The 21,862-nt window shown below is 34.0% G+C and overlaps 2 protein-coding genes across 3 annotated transcripts in view; one reads left to right on the top strand and one right to left on the bottom strand.

Moving 5' to 3' along the window:
- Positions 1-21,862, top strand: part of LOC128176602 (sodium/calcium exchanger regulatory protein 1-like) — a 33,491-nt gene continuing 11,629 nt past the window's right edge. Inside the window, exons 1-2 of the mRNA XM_052843045.1 lie at positions 1-231; positions 551-729. Coding sequence (XP_052699005.1) covers positions 162-231; positions 551-729 — 249 coding nt within the window. The 5' untranslated portion in view covers positions 1-161. The remainder of the gene's footprint in view (positions 232-550; positions 730-21,862) is intronic.
- On the bottom strand, positions 15,706-20,146 carry LOC128176601 (uncharacterized). 2 transcript variants are annotated; one of them, XM_052843043.1, is made up of 4 exons: positions 19,584-19,983; positions 16,699-16,867; positions 16,408-16,433; positions 15,706-15,756 (listed from the first exon to the last, which is right to left on the bottom strand). In XM_052843043.1, the coding sequence occupies exons 1-3, from the start codon at positions 19,930-19,932 to the stop codon at positions 16,418-16,420; spliced, it is 534 nt and encodes a 177-aa protein (XP_052699003.1). In that variant the 5' UTR covers positions 19,933-19,983; the 3' UTR covers positions 15,706-15,756; positions 16,408-16,417. The 2 variants fall into 2 exon arrangements, with proteins under 2 accessions (XP_052699003.1, XP_052699004.1); XM_052843044.1 differs by lacking the exon at positions 15,706-15,756 and adding an exon at positions 20,127-20,146 and having other exon boundaries at positions 16,332-16,433; positions 19,584-19,935.

Raw genomic sequence — 21,862 nt, 5'->3', positions numbered from 1 at the left:
GTGGTTCCTGAAAGACAAAGTTCTAAATGTTGGGGCGTCGGACAAAACAAAAAGAATTACAACAGTAAACGACTCCAAAAAGACAGTACGTACATTAAATGTGAGATATTGACTTTACAACACGAGGTGAATCTTGTCATTGATTTCTTTGTAAAGAAAAAATGTCACAGTTTGTTGGAAAATGGAAGGTTGAGAGTGAAGAAAACTTGGATGAACTTTTCAAAGCTTGTGGTAAGAGCACATTTAAATGGATTTTTTAAAGTACATGCAAGTTAGACAAGTGTTTATTTTATTTATTTCCTTTTATTCATGTGTGAGAAATTATTTTTATTTAACCAGTTAATAATATTAGATATTATTAAGTCTATAAATTGTCAACGAAGATTTCTTAAATGTTTTTTACTTTTACTTTAAATTTAGAATGGGGTTCAAATAATACAAAGCATTTGAATGATTTGATGTGGTCATTATAAAAATATATCATAACATCCTAACGAAGGAAGAATGTCGCACGTATTTCATACCATTATGTTCCAATTTCATATTCAAGGGGTTGATGAAGAAATGCGGGCAAAAGCAAGAGAAGGTCTAATTCAACCGATACAAGAAATCAGCACTGTGGAAGATGGCTACGTTATAAAGACAACAGTTGGTCACCTGTCTACTGAAGTTCGCTTCAAACTTGGAATATCATTTCCAAGTTCCTCAATGGACGGCAAGAAGATAATGGTAACCAACAATTCTGATTTTATTTGAAGGCAAATCTACTTGTACTTCTTATCCTTTACTCTAAGCATTATCAATGTTGTGGATACAGGGAGTATATGTATAATAATGGTCACAAAAATACCTTGCCCATATCAGTTAACTTTCGCTTCGAAGTTAAGTTAACCTAGTTAGAGTGACAAGTCGAAAATAAGCGTATTTATCATATTAAAACCTTAATTGATGGCAATTTTTTTTTACCTCCTAGCTTTAATGTGATCGTACAAAGGTCGATCAATAGCAATGTCACGGAACATTGCATTCAAATTGGTAATTGGCGCTGAAATGTAGAAATTATATGTTACATTATACACAATTTTGAATTAAAGTCGAATTGTAAATGTCGTATTCAATATATTGATAAGGATTTCAAAAACGTTATACAAAGAGAAAGAGAGCATCACAAAAAAAACTTTACATGTTTTAACTGTTTCTTTTCATTTTATGTATAATAACGGAATGTAAAGTTCCTTATTTAAATATGATTTTACAAAACCTGGACCAATATCGGCTTTTAATTATTTTATACGAATTGTTCTGTATTTTTTCAATGAAATGATAAATTGCTTTTACTGCAAACAGAGTGTTTTTTAGCTTAAACTTGGTTTTAATTGATGTGTAATAAAATTATGAATAAGCACGTCACATGCCGAAGATGGTCAAGTTTTTAATTAAAAAAAATTTCTGAAAATTAAAATTGTTATTCCTTTATATATTTTAAATCTAATGATAAAGTCCATAACGAATAGTCACTTAAACCACTTATTAATCAAAAATATTTTACAAAGAAATTGAAACGAAAAATGCAAAATTTTAAAAAAATTGAAATTTAACAAATTTGATCCCGATTGAAAAAAAAATGATCTTGATTAGATTATTTAAATTATAATTAAATAATTAAATTATAAATTTTACGAAAATACTGCAGCCTATTACCTGATACTGTTATGCATCATAAGATTGGTAAATAAACAAACCATTCTATAGCTAAACAACCTGAAAAACTTTGCAAATATGATCTATTCCAACTTTATATAATTTTGTTTGTGATCAGTTGAATTACAATCGATATCGGTTCGAATTTAAAATTTTCCAATTTTTCTTGAATTTCACTATATTGTTTCAATATCTTGTTAAAATGTAATTGTATAGCAATTGTTTAATGCGAGTGACAGTTGATTTGTAGTTTTTATCCAAAGGTTTAAAAAAATATCTACAATTTTTTGTTTTTCATTTTCATAAATATTTTTTTCAAAAATATTATAAAGTTTATTTGACCGTATTTAGATGTATCTATAGATAATTGTATTGTGCATGAATCGACTCCAAATGTTTTTGCTTTAAATTATCTTTTTGGAGCTAAAAAGATGTTTCTGGCTTTTAAAAAAAAATATTCATTTAAAATATTTAAATGCGATATTCGTCTCATTTTTGTCCAATCATTTTTTTTAAAATGGGTCTATATCGCTTCATCAAATAATGCACTGCTGTGTCGAGCCACCTTAAAGAAGCTCCAAATTATATAATTTGTAACTTCATCTATCAACAGTAAGAATTGAAAAAAAGTATTACGACGAGTGAGTTTTAAGTTTTTTGACCGGCGTAACATCGATTACCGTCCGGAAATTGGATAAACATCGAACAGTCTTTACCGATCATCCTACAATGCTCGACTAGTGGCCGGACAGTGGCGGACAGTGAATCCAACATCATACGATTATTGTCTGGCCATCATACACGCATTGTTGGATACCCGGATGATGTTCAGCCGAAGAATTACTGAGTATATATTACTCTACTTTGCATGGTCAATAAACTATAATGGCTTTAGCAATGAGACATCTGAGATTAGCCATGTTGCAGCAACTCGTAAAAGCCCAATAAAGGCCCGGCGATGCATTGCTAACTACTAGTATATACGAATATTCGAGAGGTAATCGGCCCGGGTCGATGTATTTCACATCGTTCGTTTTTTAGTGAACAATGTTCGCTGTGGGGAAATGTTAGGTCGATAATCGGTCGATGTTTGTTAAACACCTCTTACCTCAGACTGAAAGGGCACCGAATAATGATCGGCCTTACATCGGCTGATTCTTAAATGATGTGTCAATGATATATTGCCGATGAGAAGCGATGTGCAACATCGGTTTAGACATCGCTGATTTTTAACTACAACCTATTTTCTTCCGTTGGCTTCCACTGATGTGCCCGATGACCTCGGACACCGTCCGATACCTATGTGTATATTTATTTATTTAACACCCCTTTTTTCGTAAACAGCTTTTTGATTATGACTCTAAGTTTCATCTTATATACTATGGCAAAATTTATTCTATAATGACAGTAATATTTTTACTCCTGACAGTATACGGTATAAGATAAATTTCTTTCTTTACCAAGGCGACGGTATCATGCCCAGACTTTTTTTTCATAATCGGTTGATTATCACCTTCTTAATAAATAAAGTTATGGCACAATTTATTCTATATTTCCTGGTGACAGTATACGGTATAAGATAATGAATCAATTTTTTTCTAAATAAAATCTCTTTCTTTACCAAGGCGACGGTATTATGCCCAGACTCTTTCTTTCATAATCGGTTGATTGTTGATTATTACCTTCTTAATATATAAAGTGTAGGCATGGCTAACAAGAAGTTTCAAAACCGTTTCGAATGAGTTTCAACAGAGTTATCTATGAAAACGTGTTAACTACTGTCATTGTATTTCTATAAAACTCGATGTGAATCTAAATTTGAAAGTGTAGACACGTTTAACAAAAAGTTTCTAACAATTTCGAGTAAATTACCTCCACAGAGGTATCTGTATAAACATGTTAACTCTTCTCACTACTTTGTCATTGCATTTCTATAAAACTCGACATAAATCTAATTTTGAAAATGTAGCGTGTAGACACGTTTAACAAGGAGTTTCAAAACAATTTCGAGTAAATTACCTCCAAAGTTATCTATGTAAACATGTTATCTCTAATGATTAAAATCTGTGTTTGTATTTCTATAGAATTTGATATGAATCTAATTTTGAAAACGCCAAAAGATTTGGTACAGAATTTCCCCCATAAATACAGATATGACATACTTGTTATCTTTTATATGTATACCCGTATATACACACAAATTAATATACCTGTACACAAAAATGTGCACATAAGCCTTACTTAAACCGTTTGTTGAAGCAGTATATATACGGAATAAGGAAAGATTTGTATTAACTGTTAATGCAAAGCGCTGTTTTTTGTTGAATCGTTATTTAACTAGGATGCTTGGACAGATAGCAAGACAGAGAGGATCGCAATTTAAGCTGGGTGATGTTCGAATTTATAATCCAAGATGACGGCGATGTGTACTTTGTATTACTAGATATGAGGTATATTTTTTACATTCCAACAACAAAAAAGACCCAGGTCCTTATGGATCTACATTCTGTTCTACGAAAACGTATGAGGAGGGTTTGAAAGTAATAATCCTACACTAACATATATCCTAAACATTAATATGGTAATAAAAAATAAGTCGTGTAACAATAATTATATTTAGTTTTTCAACCGTAAAAAAGCAAAAACGTCTACATGTATGTGATTATTCCCGTTCCTTTCATAAAATCGATAGTTGAATTTGTTTTCTGATTTAGGAAGACTTAGAACTTTAAAATATTGATTTTTAATCCTGTTTATTCAGTCGTATTTTCGGCATTTTCATAAAATAAAAATTCCGAGATTTCCGAAGAGGTAAAATATGATATTTGTTCTCCGGGATACACGAAGTTTTGTTCGTCCTGTCACATGAATTTCTACACTACAGATGACGCTATCTACATGTATACTACTTTATTAAAATTATAGGCTCGAATTATTGGGCTTTAATACCGATAAATCAGAAGAGTACTGTCTTTTGTTTCATATATTTTTAACATCATTGGTACTTGAAAATTACCAATTTGTTTTTATTTTATCTAAATTAAGCTTCGCTAATTAATAATCAACGAAAATTCCACAAAAGATCCCGGAATTCATCTGGATTTTTCGGAGTTTATAATCCTGCGCGTACGCAATACATTTACGCTAACGGGATCTTTAGTTTATGTTTCCACAATGCCATATTTCCATGAATAAACTCAAAAAATACACATACGTGTACATTTTCTGTTAATATATATTTATGATTTCTTATGAGAGGAATTATGAAATAACAATCATACATATCAACTTAGTACTTAGGGCCCTGTCACACCAAGCCGCGTCCCCACGGCGTGTTCACGGCGTTGTAAAATTCATGGAATCGCCGTAGGATCGCAAGGAAAATTCAGAAAAAATGTACAGTTTTATTTGAAAATTGTCACGGCGTCCTGACGGCGACCGAGGCGTCCTTACGGAGCTCTCATGGCGTGTAACTGCGTTTCCACGGAGTTCTACTTGGCGATTAACTGCGCTCTTGCTGAGTCTCCGCCGAGCGCTCATGACGTGCTAGGAGTTTTTACCGCGCGTCCACGGCGTGCTGTGCGCGCTGACTGCGTGCACAAGACATTCTTTACTTCTTGGTAGGTTGATATTAATTTGTACAATTGTATTGGAAACAAACAAGAATTTACAACCAGTAAATAAATGATAAAAAATTGTTTTGATTTTATGAAAAGGTACATGTACATTGTAATTGAATCATAGCTACTTCTAAACAAATTGTGAAGGACTAGGAAAAACTCTTAGTAGTCAGATCTACAAAAAGATCCGATATTAGTTGTTAGAAAACATAGAAAAGATGTGAAAACATCAGAACCAAATGGCATGAATTCCATCTACGTCCATTGATAGGTCTAATATAAGCAATTGCTACTTTTACATAGTCATCTATACATCAAGTTTGATAATAATTACATCGCTTGCTATTGTACAACAGCCATTTTTCGAGTTTTCGTGGTCTTGATGACAACGCACTAAAAACGTGGGACCGCGGTATAAACACAGAAGCAGCGTCACGAGAGCTTGATGAACGCAGCAACAGCTCTTTGGGGTCGCTGTGTGAACGGAGCCAAATGAAAAACAATTTTTTCAAACGCCGTGGATGCGCAGTGAGAGCGCGATAGAGACGCAGTGAGATCCCAAAGGACTCCGTGAGGTCTCCGTGCAAGCGCAATTGACTTATCACTGCGATTAGCTGCGTTCCTTGAGCGCGCCGACGGAGCTCTCGTGGCGCTGTTGGAGATCTTACGGCGCTGTCACGACGACCTCACTACGCTTCTACGGCGTGTTTAGAACCACGGCGTGTACTTCGATCATGTTCAAAGTGCACGGCGTCGCATGGTGTTCTTTTAAAAATGTTCAAGGCGATCCCACCGCAACGGACGAAGATGCCGTTGCGTTGTTACGGCGCTGTAGGAGACTCTACTGCGTTTACCTTGGCTTTTTACATTATTTAAGGACGCAGCGGGATCGCCGTGAGGACGCAGATTCGGTGTGACAGGGGTTTTACTTTTGTCTTCATGATGGCAAAAAAATATTTGATTTCATGCAAAAAATTAGAAGAGTGAAGATAGAATGTTTTATCGTTAAAATGATAAATGTCCTACGGACCTGGTTTTGCGATAGAATGCGTTCCGTGTATTGTGTCTGTAGCAAAGAAAATACGCGTACGTTGGTGAAAAGATGTTGAATTCTTCGATTATATGGATTAAAATTTTAGATGAAAGGTATTTACAGTCTCAAAAATGTTTATCATGATAAATTTGACTGTTATCTTCAATGCAACTTTAATTTTCTGTTACATTACGGGTATATGGGAGGCATTCTAGCTGTGGTGAGGGCCTTTTTCCGAGACACAGTTAGATTATTCCAACTAAGGAAAGTGTAGTGAAATTAATAGCATTATTGTAGGTTTTTAGCTTTGTTATGTAGATGTCAACAATACGGTGTGTCGATGTATCTATTTCGTAAATGTCCGATATGCAATGTCAACCCGTGCACGCACGGGTCAAAGTGTAGTACTAGAATAATCATATTGAGGTACAATAAGAATATAATAAAGTCGTGGCAGCCATTTTAATGCTTTATTATTCTTCTTTAGAAGTAAAGCTCTTTATAAAAAGAAGGAAAATACTCAAATTCAAAAGGTAAAATATTTGGATTTTTTCTTTACTAAATGATAATTGCTAAACAAATTATATCATTCTTAATTTTTAGGTTGATCTGGCTGTTAAGTTGTTGACATTCCAGCCTCCTTAAAATATAGTTATTTGTTATCATAAAGGTTTAAAAGTATTAACAAACTTTATTAAGCATGTAAAATTCAATAATAATAAATACCGCTCATATAAATCGCAAAAATAAAATCGTGGCGAATATAAGTCAGTTTACAGTAAAGGGTGAGACCGTGTGTCATTACTTGAAAACGCTGTATATTAGCTCGGTTTAGGCTTGCTCAACAAATATTATAATTACTATTTCATATATTAATTGTTAAAAATGTGTCGCCAGTATGATCCCTTTCCAACATTTTCCCCGCTGAATGTATTTAAAAGGACATACCTAGCTTCAATTCAATGATTGCTAATTCCATATATCGATCATACTCTAAAAAAAAATGGATCACTTTTTATAATTTCACATGAATTTTTTTTTCATTATTGATACGGATTTACGTATTTCGTGATATTTAGATTAGAATGACGTAAAGGAAAAACTTTATAAAAATGCCAATTAGACTAGACAACCTGTAGTTTCTTATTCCATTTTTAATTAAGAGACATGTTCGAGGTTTTTTCTTCGTCAAATTTTTCAATATCAATTGTTCATGTTGTTAGCCTTTTCAATTTTAAGTGCTTATATATATATACATTTCAACTGTCTTTGTCATTACGAATCAATTTTGAACCCTAAAACCTAGTAACCTCATAAAACGTGAGTGACACAAAATGGGCGTGTATTACAGCTTAATTGAGAAACGGTATTGGCTGCGCCGCGTAGAAATACAAAGCATGTGCAATATAGAAAAACAGTGGTTTTAAAATGATGTTGTTTTAAAGTGTACAAATTCGAAATAATATAAATATAAGTAAAAAAGAATCATTCTTTGAATATTATGAGGTGATAATTTCGGTCGGAGCGTGGTCAAATCTATCATAAAGCCCTTCGGGCTTTATTGGATTTGACCACGCCCCGACCGAGATTATCACATCGCAATACTCAAAGAATGATTCCATATTCCTTAAATATTTACATTTTCAATTGTCTTTGTCTGTGATAACATTACGAATCAATTTTAAACCCTAAAACCCAATCACTTCATAAAGGATGAGTGACACAAAATGGGCGTGTCTTATAGCATAACCGAAAAACGCTATTGGATGCGCCGCGTAGTAATACATATCATCTGCTACATAACAAATAGTGGTTCTCAAATAATGTTGTTTTAAAGAGTACAGTTTGGAAATTATATTTTATTAATAATAATAATATCAAAATAACATTAATTATTGTTGGATTGCTTATTATTTAAAACAAAGACAATGACAAAATAAACAGCAAATTTAAAGTGATAAAAAGTGTCGTAGAAATAATGCACAGACACCAACATTCCAACAGCTTTGGCTGTTTCTCGATGATCATTATAACCAGGATAAGGTTTTTGTTTTTACTAATTAAACTATATCTAAAGACTAAAATCAATCACAGAAAATTGTCAATCATATTCAGCACAAGCAGAAATATACCAATTTAATGTTTTGACGTTTCTTCACAGGTAACTAATTTCAATCAAGGTTAAGTAAGCAAAAAAATTGTCTAGGGGCCACAATCTGAACAATTGAAAATAAACGATATATCAAAATGCTTGCATATAAGTAATATATCATAACATTTGAATTATTGAGGTTAACTTCAATTATTTTTTCCTTTGTAAAATTCCTCCCTCCCCCCCCCCCCCCCCCCCGAATTTGGTCCCACCCTGGGTTTATGATTTTAACAAACTTAAATTTACTTAATCTGAGGTTGTTTTCACGCTTATCTTGGCAAATGGTTCTTTGAGGAGGATTTATAAAAATTCGACCCCCTCCCCAAATTATGGCCCCGTCGTGTCCCACCACCCCCTCCCCGCACAAGGATCATAACTTTAACAAACTCGAATTTACCCTTCATGAGGATTCCTCCACACAACTTTTCTGGCCAGTTAATTTTTTAATGGACGATTTGAAAAAGATTCTCTATATATTCCTATGTAAAAATTCGAACCACACCCACCATTGTGACACCAACCGACTCAAAGGATCTTGATTTGAACAATTTTGAATAAACATAAACAAGTTATTTTCGTTTATAAACAATTGAGCTAAAATCACTACCGCACTTGTAACATTACGGGAGTAACAAATTAGAGTGTTTGACCATCTACTCAACGTTCGAAGATATTTACATACAGACTGGTTTTGACTATGTAGGTATAGGCCTCCTAATGTATAAAGAAGGGGATTCTGAAAACAATAGAAAATTTGCATTTGACCTACATGTGTTTTGTCTTTTTAAAATTTATAAACAAATTATAAACAAAACTCCCTCCACGAGTAAAATAATCCCAATTTTTCTCTTATTTGACGATCAATATATTTTCTTTCATGTCAGTTTTTAGCTCACCTGAGCTTAACGCTCAAGCGAGCTTTTCTGGTTACTATTGGTCTGGCGTCATTCTGTTCCTCTGTCGTTCAGAGTTCACTATGTATTGGACACAAACTTTAGATAGGATCACTTTTGGTTAAAAATACACAAAGTTCATATGTTGTTTTGTACATTCCTAAGTTAGAACTTATAAACTTTATCATAATCAAGAATTTGACTTGCCCACTGTCAAAGAAACAGCAATTGTAAAATGAGTCATAAACCATCATTAAAAATTTATTTACTTAGATTGTATACAATTAAAGCATAATTAATTAAAGCATAATTGGAATGTTGTGCATTTTCATGTGTATTGTAGATTCCTTATTTTTCGCGAGTACTTAATTCCGCGACTTAACCGTTTGCATAAAATTGCGAGAATATAAAATAACGAAAGCCGTTTTTTTTAAATTATAGTTTCATTTAATTAGTTTACATCTTTCCAAAAAATTAAAAAGCGAAATTTTGAAATCCACAATATTTTAATTACTTGTGTTTAATTAGGAATCTACAGTGTGTGAGAGGTGTCCATTCTCTGCATAGAACTTAAATATGCAGTAAAATATTCTGAAACAATCCATTGACGTCCTATTGCCAATTATTACAACAATTATCAGCAAGTCCCTTTCAGAATCATCAGTGCCATCCTCTTTCAAAGAAGTCCGCCCGTTGCTAAAAAAGCAAGGACTTGACAATGAAGTTCTGAAGAACTACCGCCCAGTTTTCAACCTGTCCTTCCTATCTAAAATCCTGGAAAAGTAGTCAATGCACGACTTGAGCATCATCTTGTGTCAAACAATCTGCAAGACACATACCAGTCTGCATATCGGGTATATCACTCTACAGAGACGGCTCTTTTTAAGGTACACCATGATATTGTGACAGCGCTAGACTCCAACTCATGCGCTGTTCTTTTGATGTTGGATCTGTCAGCTGCTTTTGATGTAATTGACCATTCCATCCTTGTTAAGCGTCTTAAATTTTCCTATGGAATAGGCGGCGATGCTCTGGCGTGGATTGAATCTTATCTCACTAATAGATATCAGCGAGTTGCGGTCCGTTCGTCTACGTCGGCAGATTTCCAACTTAATTATGGTGTACCACAGGGGTCAGTTCTAGGGCCAAAGCTCTACTGTATGTTCTCCAAACCCATATGTGAGATTTGTCGCAAGCATCGAATGTCTTTCCACAGCTATGCTGATGACAAACCAAGCCTGGCATGGGACACAATAACACGTAGACTTCAGGTATGCCTTTCAAATATCAGTGATTGGATGAAGACCAATCTGCTTAAATTAAATCAAGACAACACAGAACTTATTATTTTTTCTCCTAAAAACAGACTTGGTGCATTTGAAAACTGCAAAATAAACTCTGACGGTCAGATTATTGATGCAACTTCCCGTGTTAGAAACCTTGGGGTGCTCTTTGACCGGACGCTGACTTATATGACCAAATTAGTTCTATTTCTAAACAGTGTTTCTACCAACTTCGAAATATTGGTCGAATTCGTAAACTCATTTCGGAAAATGCTTGCAAAACGTTAGTGTGCTCCCTTGTCACATCAAGGCTTGATTATGGAAACGCATTGCTGTATGGGTTGAGCTCCAGCTCCTTGTCAAAGCTACAGAGAATTCAAAATACAGTTGCCAGAATAATAACAAGAACCAAGAAGCATGATCATATCACACCGGTGCTGATTGCTCTCCATTGGTTGCCAGTGGAATTTCGAATTCAATACAAACTAGTTTTGACTGTTTTCAAGGCCTTGCAAGAGAAGTCACCGGCATACATTCAGAACCTTGTTGATGTATATTTTCCATCAAGATCACTTCGATCAGAGAACTCGATATTTCTGGTTAAGCCCAAGGCACGTACCAAATTTTATGGAAATCGGCGTTTCGATGTCAGTGCAGCTGAACTCTGAAACAGTCTTCCCGCAGTTTTAAGACTCGAAGAAAATCTGACCAGTTTTAAAAAGTCACTCAAGACACATCTTTTTAAATTAGCGGTTTATAATCGACCCTCTCATCAGTTTAATTAGATCTTCAGTCTTTAATCTGTGCTGAAAATGTTTTATGAATATTTTTAAAAACTGTTTAGCCTATTTTCTATATGTAAACCTCTTTTTATAGATTATTATGTAAAGCGCTTTAGAGTAAATTTATTATATTTAGCGCTATATAAATGTTATAATAATAATAATAATAACTAGAGCAAAGCTCGTTGCAAAACAACGAGTGGGTCTTCCGTTAATGTCGGAAGTAAAGCCGGAAGTTCCTGTAAGAAGCAGAGCTCTTAAACCAACAACAAGAGTAACTAAAATAAAAAGATGAAAAAATCGAATTATTCCTGGTACGACTTAACAAAATCCGAATGATTTTAAGTACGAATTAACAAAAACCTTTCTATTATCAAGAACGACTTGACAAAAAAATCCGAATGTGTTCAAGCACGACTTAACAATTATTTTTGGTACAAATTAATTTCACTTTGAACATTAAGCTATTTTTTAAACCAAGGACGCAGAATCAAAATTTCCGGAAAAATCAATTTTTAAACCCCGGATTTGAATTCACCATGGCAAGTTCTATAAGACTGTAGTATTGTCTTATTTTGTTCGAAAAAATGAAAATTTCCAAAAATTGGAACTGCTTCCGGTTTTAAGCAAAATTGATGAACAAAATTTTAAACCCCCCAGTACATTATAGAATTGATACATCTAACATCAGTAAAATTTTCAAAGCGATATCTATAAAGTTAAAGGAGATTTCTTCCGGACAAAATCACTTTTTTTAATTTTAAAAAAGGCCGCCGAATTTGAACGGAAGTGACGTAAATGCTGAAACTTTAACATCTTTGAGGCACGGTAATTTGACAAAAGCTCTGAAAATTTCATTGAAATCGGATGAAAACTTTTTGAGATATAAAGCCGAGAAGGAGTCAGAAAAAAAATAAAAAATAAAATAATAATAAAAAGAAACCAAAGAAAAACAAGAGGGTCTTCCGTTGGAAACGGAAGACCCTAAAAAACAATAGAATAACAAGAGGGTCTTCCGTTGAAAACGGAAGACCCTAATAATAGGGAAAAAGAAACAAAGCAAAAACAATAAGGTCTTCCGTTGGAAACGGAAGACCTTTATAACTCTGTTGTTTTAAGACAATGGAAATTCACCTAACAAGATATGAATTACATTAAAACCAATTCTTCAGGAAGTAGCATGGTAAATATGCAACCTAAGGTTGCTCCATATTGTGGATACTTTTTCACAGTTTATAAAGACATATCTCAACTTCATGTTTACAAAATGAGCAACAGTCGGAGGGCACCATATTAATTTTCTTTAAGTAATGATTCACAGTTAGAATTCTATGAAGTTGTGTAAATTGTAACCACTGTAGATTGCAGATTTTGACAGTTAGCGCACATTAATCACCGAATAATTGTTTCATATTCATAATAGCTGCATATTTACAACTATAGGTTGACATACGACAAGCAACTAGAACTGTCCATCAGAGCAGACTGCAGACCGCTATATCTTCAGCTACGTTTCATAATGTATACGAATCGTTTATGTGTGTTTATATAAAAATAAATGTCACCAAATGAATCTAAACTATTAAACTTTAAGCATTTAAAGCATATGTGTTGAGTGTGTTAGGAGTAGGAAAACTGTACAACCACGTACATGTCACCCCCCCCCCCCCCCCATTTATACACCACAAATTAAGCTTGAGGATTGAGATAAAATATGAATTCAAAGTGGTTTAAAGAATATGATTACTTGTTCATATTTATTCTGATCTGATATAATTACATGTGTTTTCCTAGTTAATGCATCCACTCTTATAATATTTCATGTCGCAGGTGATGCTCCGCTAAGCAGTGCCTTCCTATGTAAAAAGAACCGTTTTCCGCTTACTTTTTACATCCAATACATAAATTTCGGTATTTCTGTCAGATATTTAAACACAAAGAAATCTACTTAAAGGTATAATAAGTTCCTAACTGATTTATATTTTTTAAAAAAACTGTTGCATATACGCTTACATTTTACATCCAATACATAAATTTCGGTATTTCTGTCAGATATTTAAACAAAAAGAAACCTACTTAAAGGTATAATAAGTTCCTAACTGATTTATATTTTAAAAAAAACTGTTGCATATACGCTAACATTTTACATCCAATACATAACTTTCGGTATTTCTGTCAGATATTTAAACACAAAGAAATCTACTAAAAGGTATAATAAGTTCCTAATTGATTTATATTAAAATAAAAAATGTAGTCAAATAATTTTTTTTTAAATGAAATTTTTCTTACGGGGGTCAATTTAGTCAATTGATTAAATATTTTTTTATCGTAAAAACCCGAAATTTAAACCGGAAATTTATGTACGACTAGACAATAGACCTTTCCAGTAATTTTAAGTAAAAATTGAAGTAAATAACAACCGTATGCTGTTCAAATCAACATCTTGATATTTATGGGGATTTAAATCTAGTAAAGGTTAAAAAAACCAACGTTTTGTAGTAATGAAAGGTTAAAAATTTGTCCATAGTTAAACATTCAACCGGACTAGAGATTAAAGCAATATGAGCTGTATTTTTTAGAATTTTATTTTGGTTCAAAAACCTGTTAGAATGATTAGTCTGCATGTATCTTAAACTTTCATGATAAAAAGGATTTGAAAAAATCACCAATATTTGTCTGAAGAAAGATTTCTCTTCTAAGGAATATATAACAATTCAATTAAGGCTTCTTAATGGCTTTTCCCACAAAAATAAAGCTAACAGAGATTTAAAAGCCCTGATATTTTTTGTCATTTTAGCAGAAAATAACATTTTCGAAAAAAAATTCAACATGCAAATTGCAGCTCGTATTACTTTAAAGTCATCCGATTTACATTGAAACAAGCAGTTTCGGACTCCCGTGAAACAACAAACCCATTGGTATGAATATGCTTACATATATTGTTATATTCAGTAGTACATTCTCACTATATAACTCTATATAGACGAATAGTCAATAATTGTAATATTGCTCGTCCGAAAAATTTTGACCGGTCAATATTTTTTTATATTTACCGGCTAGGAATAATATCTAGAGAACATTCCCTCTATTTCAAATAATCGCCTCTGATTTGTTGATTCGTAAACGATGACGTAAATAACTCTTCGCGACTCCAAAACAAGGTGACTTCATAATAGACAGTCTGTCAAGGCAAGTATACAAGGGACGCACAAAGCGACGGTCTGCTATCATTACGGATGTAAGGATTTGCGAATTACCATGAAGTAAAATCAGGTAGAACATCTGTTTGTTAATTCTTACGGTCAGCGGAATAACACCAGTGACCGTGTGATGCTGAGGATATTTTGGAAATGAACTTTGCACAAAATTGAATTCGTGAATTCTTCGTTGAGCTGGGAAAATTACGGCGACCTGTTTTCAATTACTTTCTTAAATTTTGGTTTGTTTCTTTCAACCCCAGTCAATATTTGTATAATATAAAACCCCTCAAATGGAATTTTTGTTTCACGGGGGGAAAGATGTGTTTTTATTTATTCCGTTTTCCGTTAGTTTCCATTATGAAAGGAGCTATTTTAACCAAAAATACAAAGTTATCTTTCATTGTTTGACCAAATCGTTTATATTTAATGAAAATATAAACAAATGTTTATTTTATTTGAATTTTATTAGACAATATTATCACCGTGTGAAATGTACCCCTTGGACATGACACCTTTTCCCCTGTCACTGGCTTTGAGTGACTTTGATCTGGACTCCCCTAATTGACACTCAGTTTATCTAAGTAATCCGTTATTTCGAAATGCATAAATATTGAACCACTCTTGCACAATTATATATATTTATATATATAAATATATATATATATATATATATATATATATATATATATATATATATATATATATATATATATATATATATATATATATATATATATATATATATATATATATATTGTGCATTTATTGATCTTCAACTGACCAAACAATGCATGTTGAAGGCATATCCGTACTCAAATTGACCATAACTTTTTTTTTATAAACTTTTGTTGTCTAGATAATGGGTTATCATCTTTACCAATGTCATTTCCACCTGCATGGGTGACCAGAATCCTTGGATGTGGATATTTTGATCGCAAGTCACAAATAATATCGGCAACACTTTCAAAACTTAACCCTGATACTCCTTTCCACAACACTGATACATTAGGTAATGTGTACCAAACTCTGATGACATTGATGCATACTGCTCAGCTCTTTTAATAAGAGATGATCCAACAATCCATATTGAATCTACAATATCATAAACAATAAACAATGCATGTATACATGTAGCAGTAGTTGCAAGCTGAATTGATAAGTAAACAAACTGCAGAAATGGTGGTGGTGTTAATTAAAGTTATAAAACATTCAGATTAAATTGACGGTTAATATGTAACCAACTCAGGTCTCAGGTAATGCTTATATGCATCTGAAGACCATCTCCCCCTTCTTTGAATTTCTTGTTCAGCTATGCCCAACATGTACATGTGTGTAGCAGCTCCTATTCTAAAAGAGTGTGTTTTAAATGTGTTTGTTTCAATACCTAAAAATGTCAGTGTTATGTGCAATATGCTTGAAAACTGGTATGAAGACAGGGGACTGCCACTTGAATGGCAAAATAAAGGGCCATCATCCTTAGATCTGCATTGCAGAAAAGTCTCCAAGATTTCAAAACATACTAATGACTCTGATGATTTGTTTATATTAATAATAAAACCATTGCCACATTGATCTGTTTTAGAAAATCGGAGGTTTAGTATTATAGTATGTTTGGTTAATTGTAGATCTGAGAAATGTATAACATTTTTGTCATTGTTGTTTGATGCAGATGTTAACTCACTAATGCGGAGAAGACCGAAAAATGCAACTGAAAAAGCAGATCCAAATAATAAATGCTCATACCTAGATTTTGTCACTGTTGGTAAAACCTGCAATATTTTGAGCAAAAGTTGATAAGTAATGGGGCTTCTAATGTCTTTCACAGGCTTAGTTTTTCTTAAACCAGCCAACATTTTTTGGACAATAAAAGTTTTGAGTGGATTGTCTAGGCCAAGCATTTGCAAATTGTGGCTCAAAGCTGACAAATAAACTTTAGCTGTCGAATATGCAAGGTCTTTTGAAGCTAAAAATGCTAAAAAATTGACTATGTGATCTACTGGGGGTGGCCAAAGTGGTGGTAAACAATACCGTAACCTGAAGTCATGAAAAACATTAATGGCTTTGTCATAAGCAATCTTTGTGTTGCTTGAGAGACTCGCGTCAATTAAACGATTGACATGCCCTTCAAAAGGCTCCAAAATTGAGTAGGTACTGGATAAGGATGGCAGTCTGCCCATGGTGCCAACTGCCTGAATCTGCGCCACTGCAATCGAGAAATTGAATCTGAAATCTCATTTCTATAACCACTTATGTGAACTGCCTTAATCTGAATGTTGAACTTCAATGACAATAAGACTAATTCTCTCATGAATGTCATTACCCTCTTATTTTTGGAAGTTTTTTTATTCAAAATTTCTACCAAGGCTAGATTGTCAACATGAAGTATTAATTTCTTATTTTGCAACTTGTCAGACCACAAATAAAATCCTAAAACTATAGGGACAAACTCTAAGAAAGTTATATCATTTCTCATAACCGTGTTCCACTCCTCTGGCCAACATAAATAAGACCAAGAACTTCCAAAAATCACCCCACATCCTACTGACCCTGAACTATCTGAATAAAAATGCAAGTTTTTATCAGATTCCCAATGTAAATCTGGAAATTTTGTAGTTCCATTGAATTCATTAAGAAATTTCAACCACATCTGAAGATCACTGATGTACTAACTGAATCTAAACCTAAACCTAAAAATACGATATAAGTTGTTGGACCCTCCGTCTTTTCATCTGATAAAGGAACACCTAACCTGTAACAAATTTGCTGAAAACTATCCATTAATATTGAACAATTGCCTGTCCCTTGAGCTCCAGCAAACAAAAAGTCATCTAAATAATGAACAATGGAATTTAAGTTACTATGCTGTTCTACTGACCAATGTAAGAAAGTAGAACATTTCTCAAACAATGCACATGATATGGCACAACCCATTGGTAAGGCCTAAAAAAAAAATAGGTTTGTTTCCGCTTTCAGGCTGAAAAAAAGTAGGGTCGGTCGGTCGGCTTTTTTTTTTTTTTTAATCTTTTTTTTCCCTCTCCATCTGTTCAATTGTGCATATTAAACCATTTATCTATTAAACTGGGTAAGATAAAAAAAAAAACAAGTATTTGTTGTCATTGTTTAAATGATGTGATGAACTTTTTCCCCGGCTGGTGGGAACATTTCTCGAGCTCAAATGGCACGACATGTGCTGCCATTTGTAATTAACAAACATCTACACAACACTGATGACATCTCAATAAGTTCTATAAGCGTTTTTACGACTTAAATTTGGAGGACACAATAAATTTTTAAATCGGATAAAAACGAAATTTTAACAAAAAACGGATAAAAACGGAAATTTACGAAAACACTCGAAAAACATTTTTGGGTCGGCGGGTTAAAGTTAGGGTCGGTCGGGAAAGCGGAAACAAACCTATTTTTTTTTAGGCCTAAGCACTTATCTACATAGTATTTGTCAAGAAACTTAAAACCGAGAAGACTAAAATCCTCTGGTCTTATTGGTAACAATCTAAAAGCATTAGAAATATCCATTTTTCCTAACTGTGCATTTGCACCAAGGTTTTGTACCATGTTAACAGCTTGATCAAATGACGAATAGTTGACACTGCAGATTTCAGGATCAATGAATTCATTAATACTATTTCCGCGAGGAGCAGATAAATTGGTAATTAACCTAAAACCACCTTGTTTCTTTGGTAAAACTCCTATTGGGCTGCAATGAAAGTTTTTAAATGGCGGGACATCAAATGGGCCAACAATGCAACCTAATTGTATTTCTTTGTTCAATTTACCTAACAATTGATTTTTATTTTCTGAAGCAGACACCATATTTTTACAAGATACAGGACCCCTTGGACCCGTATAATTCAATGAAAAACCAAATGTAAACCCATGTAACAGCTGATCTGCTACAGTTTTGTTTGGATAGTTTTGTAACAAAGTGGTTAATGCAGAAACATTGACTGGGGTGTAACCTAAATCCCAAAGACTTGAATGCTTATTGACGAAATGGCCTCGGAAATCTAGTCGCATGAAAATTGGCATTGCCTTGTTGACCTACACGGTGGGGAAACCTTTTTGGACATACTAGTATTATGGGTGGTTTGAATATTGGAACAGGTAATGGAGGGGTGGTTTTGACCACATTTAAGACAATTATGTGAAAATCTACAATCTCTTTTGAGACAGGAACCCTTCAAATTGAAATCATAGCAGCGCTTATGCTGGTGTAAGCTATAAGCAGGCTTCCGTTCAGGCACAGATCCCTGACCCATATATAATAACCACAATTCTGCATCAATGGTTTCCCAATTAATCAAATGGTTCTTTGCCCTTCTCAACCGAAACTGTATGTCATAGTCCCTCCACCCCATTGTTGTGGAGCGTGATGCCCCTAGTCTTATTGAACTTATATACTTGATTATACCCTGGACATGCTGGGGAAACCTTTTCAGATATATAGCAGCATAAATTAAAATTGCATCTGTCCATTCGGAAATGGAAGCTACTGTGGTTTCATCAATATTCGTTGAATACCAATTTTCGTGGATTTCGTTGTTAAGTTTATCCACGAAATTAAATGTTCATTGAAGTTCAATTTCAACTAACATTTTGTATTGATAGGATCACTAGCCACGGAATTACGTATCCTTGAAACTGTGGTTTTCAGAAAATCCACGAAAATTGATATCCACGAAAATTAATGAAACCACAGTATTTTCTTATCTTTTGATTTGTTTGTAATCTAAATTTGCCCATCTTCTAATACAAGAAGCTGTTGATTTTCAGCTGCAGGGTCTGAATGCAATAACTTTGCTAGATCAATGTATTCATTATTCCAAATTTATCTTGTGTTGATAGTAAAACATTAGCACCAAGATCAGATGTAATGCTAACTAGCGGATTAATATGCGTACCGTGTTGAGCCACCAGAGGTGATGTTACAGTAGACATACTGGTTCCTTGCGGTTGACTGTGTTGAGGCTCTAACGCAGGCATAGTTGACATCTGCGCAGGCGGTGAGCTATACATTCCACAGGCATTAGGGACACTGCTTGGAACTTGGGGGATGTTTTGGACACTTGACGTCGTAGCTTGATCTGTGGGCAGGGTGGGGTCTGTAGCACGTGCTTGGTCTGTGGCCAGTGCGGGGCCACGTGCTTGGTCCGTGGCCGGCATGGATCGTGTTGATCGTGCAGGTCTCGCGTAAGGGGACTTTGTTTTCGATCGGCGAGACGATCCCGCTCTCAACATTCCAGTGCTCATTCTCTTGCAAATAAACAAGAAAACTGTCAAGACTCAACATACAAATCTCGATTTGTTAATCTATAACTGAAAAATTAATCTGCGTGCACGTCCACGATTTTTTAGCCAATAAAATGAAAATACATTGAAGATATGTAATTGATGTGTCCTTTTTTCAATTTCGACACTTAAATTAAATCGGATGGGTACTTTACCTCAATGATGGTATTTGATTTTTTCAATTTTCGTGTTCGGAAAAATTGGATATTTTGTTAGATTTAAATTACCTATTTTATTCTCAATAACTGTATTTATCTGTAAGGGATAAATTTGATTAATTGAAGTAACTCTTTATATTTACTATTCTATTATTCATTATTGTTAAAACTGTGTTTTGTTATCATAAAGTAATATGTTGCCGTGTACACTTATTCGGCAGTTGGAGAGCGACGTTCAAGGCGCTCGTACCTCCGACTCCCGACCTCGCGGAATATTGTAACAAGTTTGCGGAGTTTAAATAAATCTTGTAAAACGAATACCGATCGACTTATACATTTTCCGTGGGTCACAATCGGTGGAGAATCCGGGTATCAACTTTTTAGCTTGATACACGATACCATAAAGTACCTCTCAGCTAAATTCCCCCAAATGGATTCGTACCAGTGCTCGTATGGACCAGCGTTGACCACGCCTCTGAATTACCCGACGCAGTACTTCGTACTTAAGAAGAATCCCGCATGTAGAAGATGTGGACTTGTTCACTAAGTAGGGTATTGTGTTGCAAGATCTTCTATGTGTTTTAACTGCGGAAAGAATGGACATTTTGCGCGGATGTGCAAGACAAAGAAAATTAACCGCCGAAGTGACATTCATGCCATTAAAGTAGTTGAGACTCAGAGAACAGATCGCGCGACACAAACAGAAAAAAGAAAATCGGAGAGGAAATTTCAACGCGCGATAAACGCTTACTACTTGCAGAACTTCCGTTTTCCAGGATTAAAGACTATCAATTCGGATGATATTGTAGCGATCAACAACTTTGAATCTATAATGCATTACAAAATCTTTATCGTTTTCAAGTTATTAAGGTCTTCCGTTTCCAGCGGAAGACCTTATAGTTTTCGTACTGTTTCTTCTTATTAAGGTCTTCCGTTTCCAACGGAAGACCTTATTGTTTTCGTACTGTTTCTTATTAAGGTCTTCCGTTTCCAACGGAAGACCTTATTGTTTTCGTACTGTTTCTTATTATTATTATTATTATTTTTTTCCAAATTTTGTGCACGCGATTTCTCGCAAACCATTCAACCGATTTCAATCATTTTTTCACAGATGATGGAACGTGACTTGAATTTTATATGTTTTTGAAATTTTTGACGTCGTCACTTCCGGTACCGATTTACGGCCGATTTTGTAATTTTTACGACCTATTTTGTGCAGAGATGATCTCAGAAACTTTCAGAGATATGAGTTTGAAACTTTCAGGATATGTAGAGTATAGCTTGAAGTTAGGCCCTATTAAACTTAATGCCAGTGGCTGTATTCTTTGGAGCTCACTGAGGCACGAAATTTGGGTACGAATTTTCATTCAAAATTTCCATACGTTTTGATCTGTATCTTTTTATCAGTTGTTATTTTGTTAAGACATATATAACAAAAGTATTAGATAATGAAAAGTTCTTTCCACCAAAATCAAGAAAAAGTGGCTGGCCCCTTTATTTAGGGGCTAAGACACTCGTAAACTCTATTACAAATAACTTAAAAACGATAAAGATTTTGTAATGCATAATAGAAGCAAAGTTGTTGATCGTACCAATATCTATCAGAAAAAACCATTGCCACGCCAATTTATTACGTAATTAGGGATTTTTAGGGGCCAAAGTACTTAAACTTTGACGCAATATAACTAAAGAAGTAGACATATTTTGTAAGACATCATAGAAGAAAAAATGTT

This window comes from Crassostrea angulata, chromosome 3 (assembly GCF_025612915.1).
Source record: "Crassostrea angulata isolate pt1a10 chromosome 3, ASM2561291v2, whole genome shotgun sequence".
Taxonomy (NCBI): Eukaryota; Metazoa; Mollusca; class Bivalvia; order Ostreida; family Ostreidae; genus Magallana; species Magallana angulata.
This window is presented reverse-complemented; position numbering and strand designations above follow the sequence as displayed.

Coding starts and splice junctions, on each gene's coding strand:
- LOC128176601 (XM_052843044.1), bottom strand. CDS start 19,932: ATGAGCACTGGAATGTTGAGAGCGGGATCGTCTCGCCGATCGAAAACA. Junction 16,868..19,583: donor ACCTCTGGTGGCTCAACACG/GTACGCATATTA, acceptor TCTCGATTGCAG/TGGCGCAGATTCAGGCAGTT.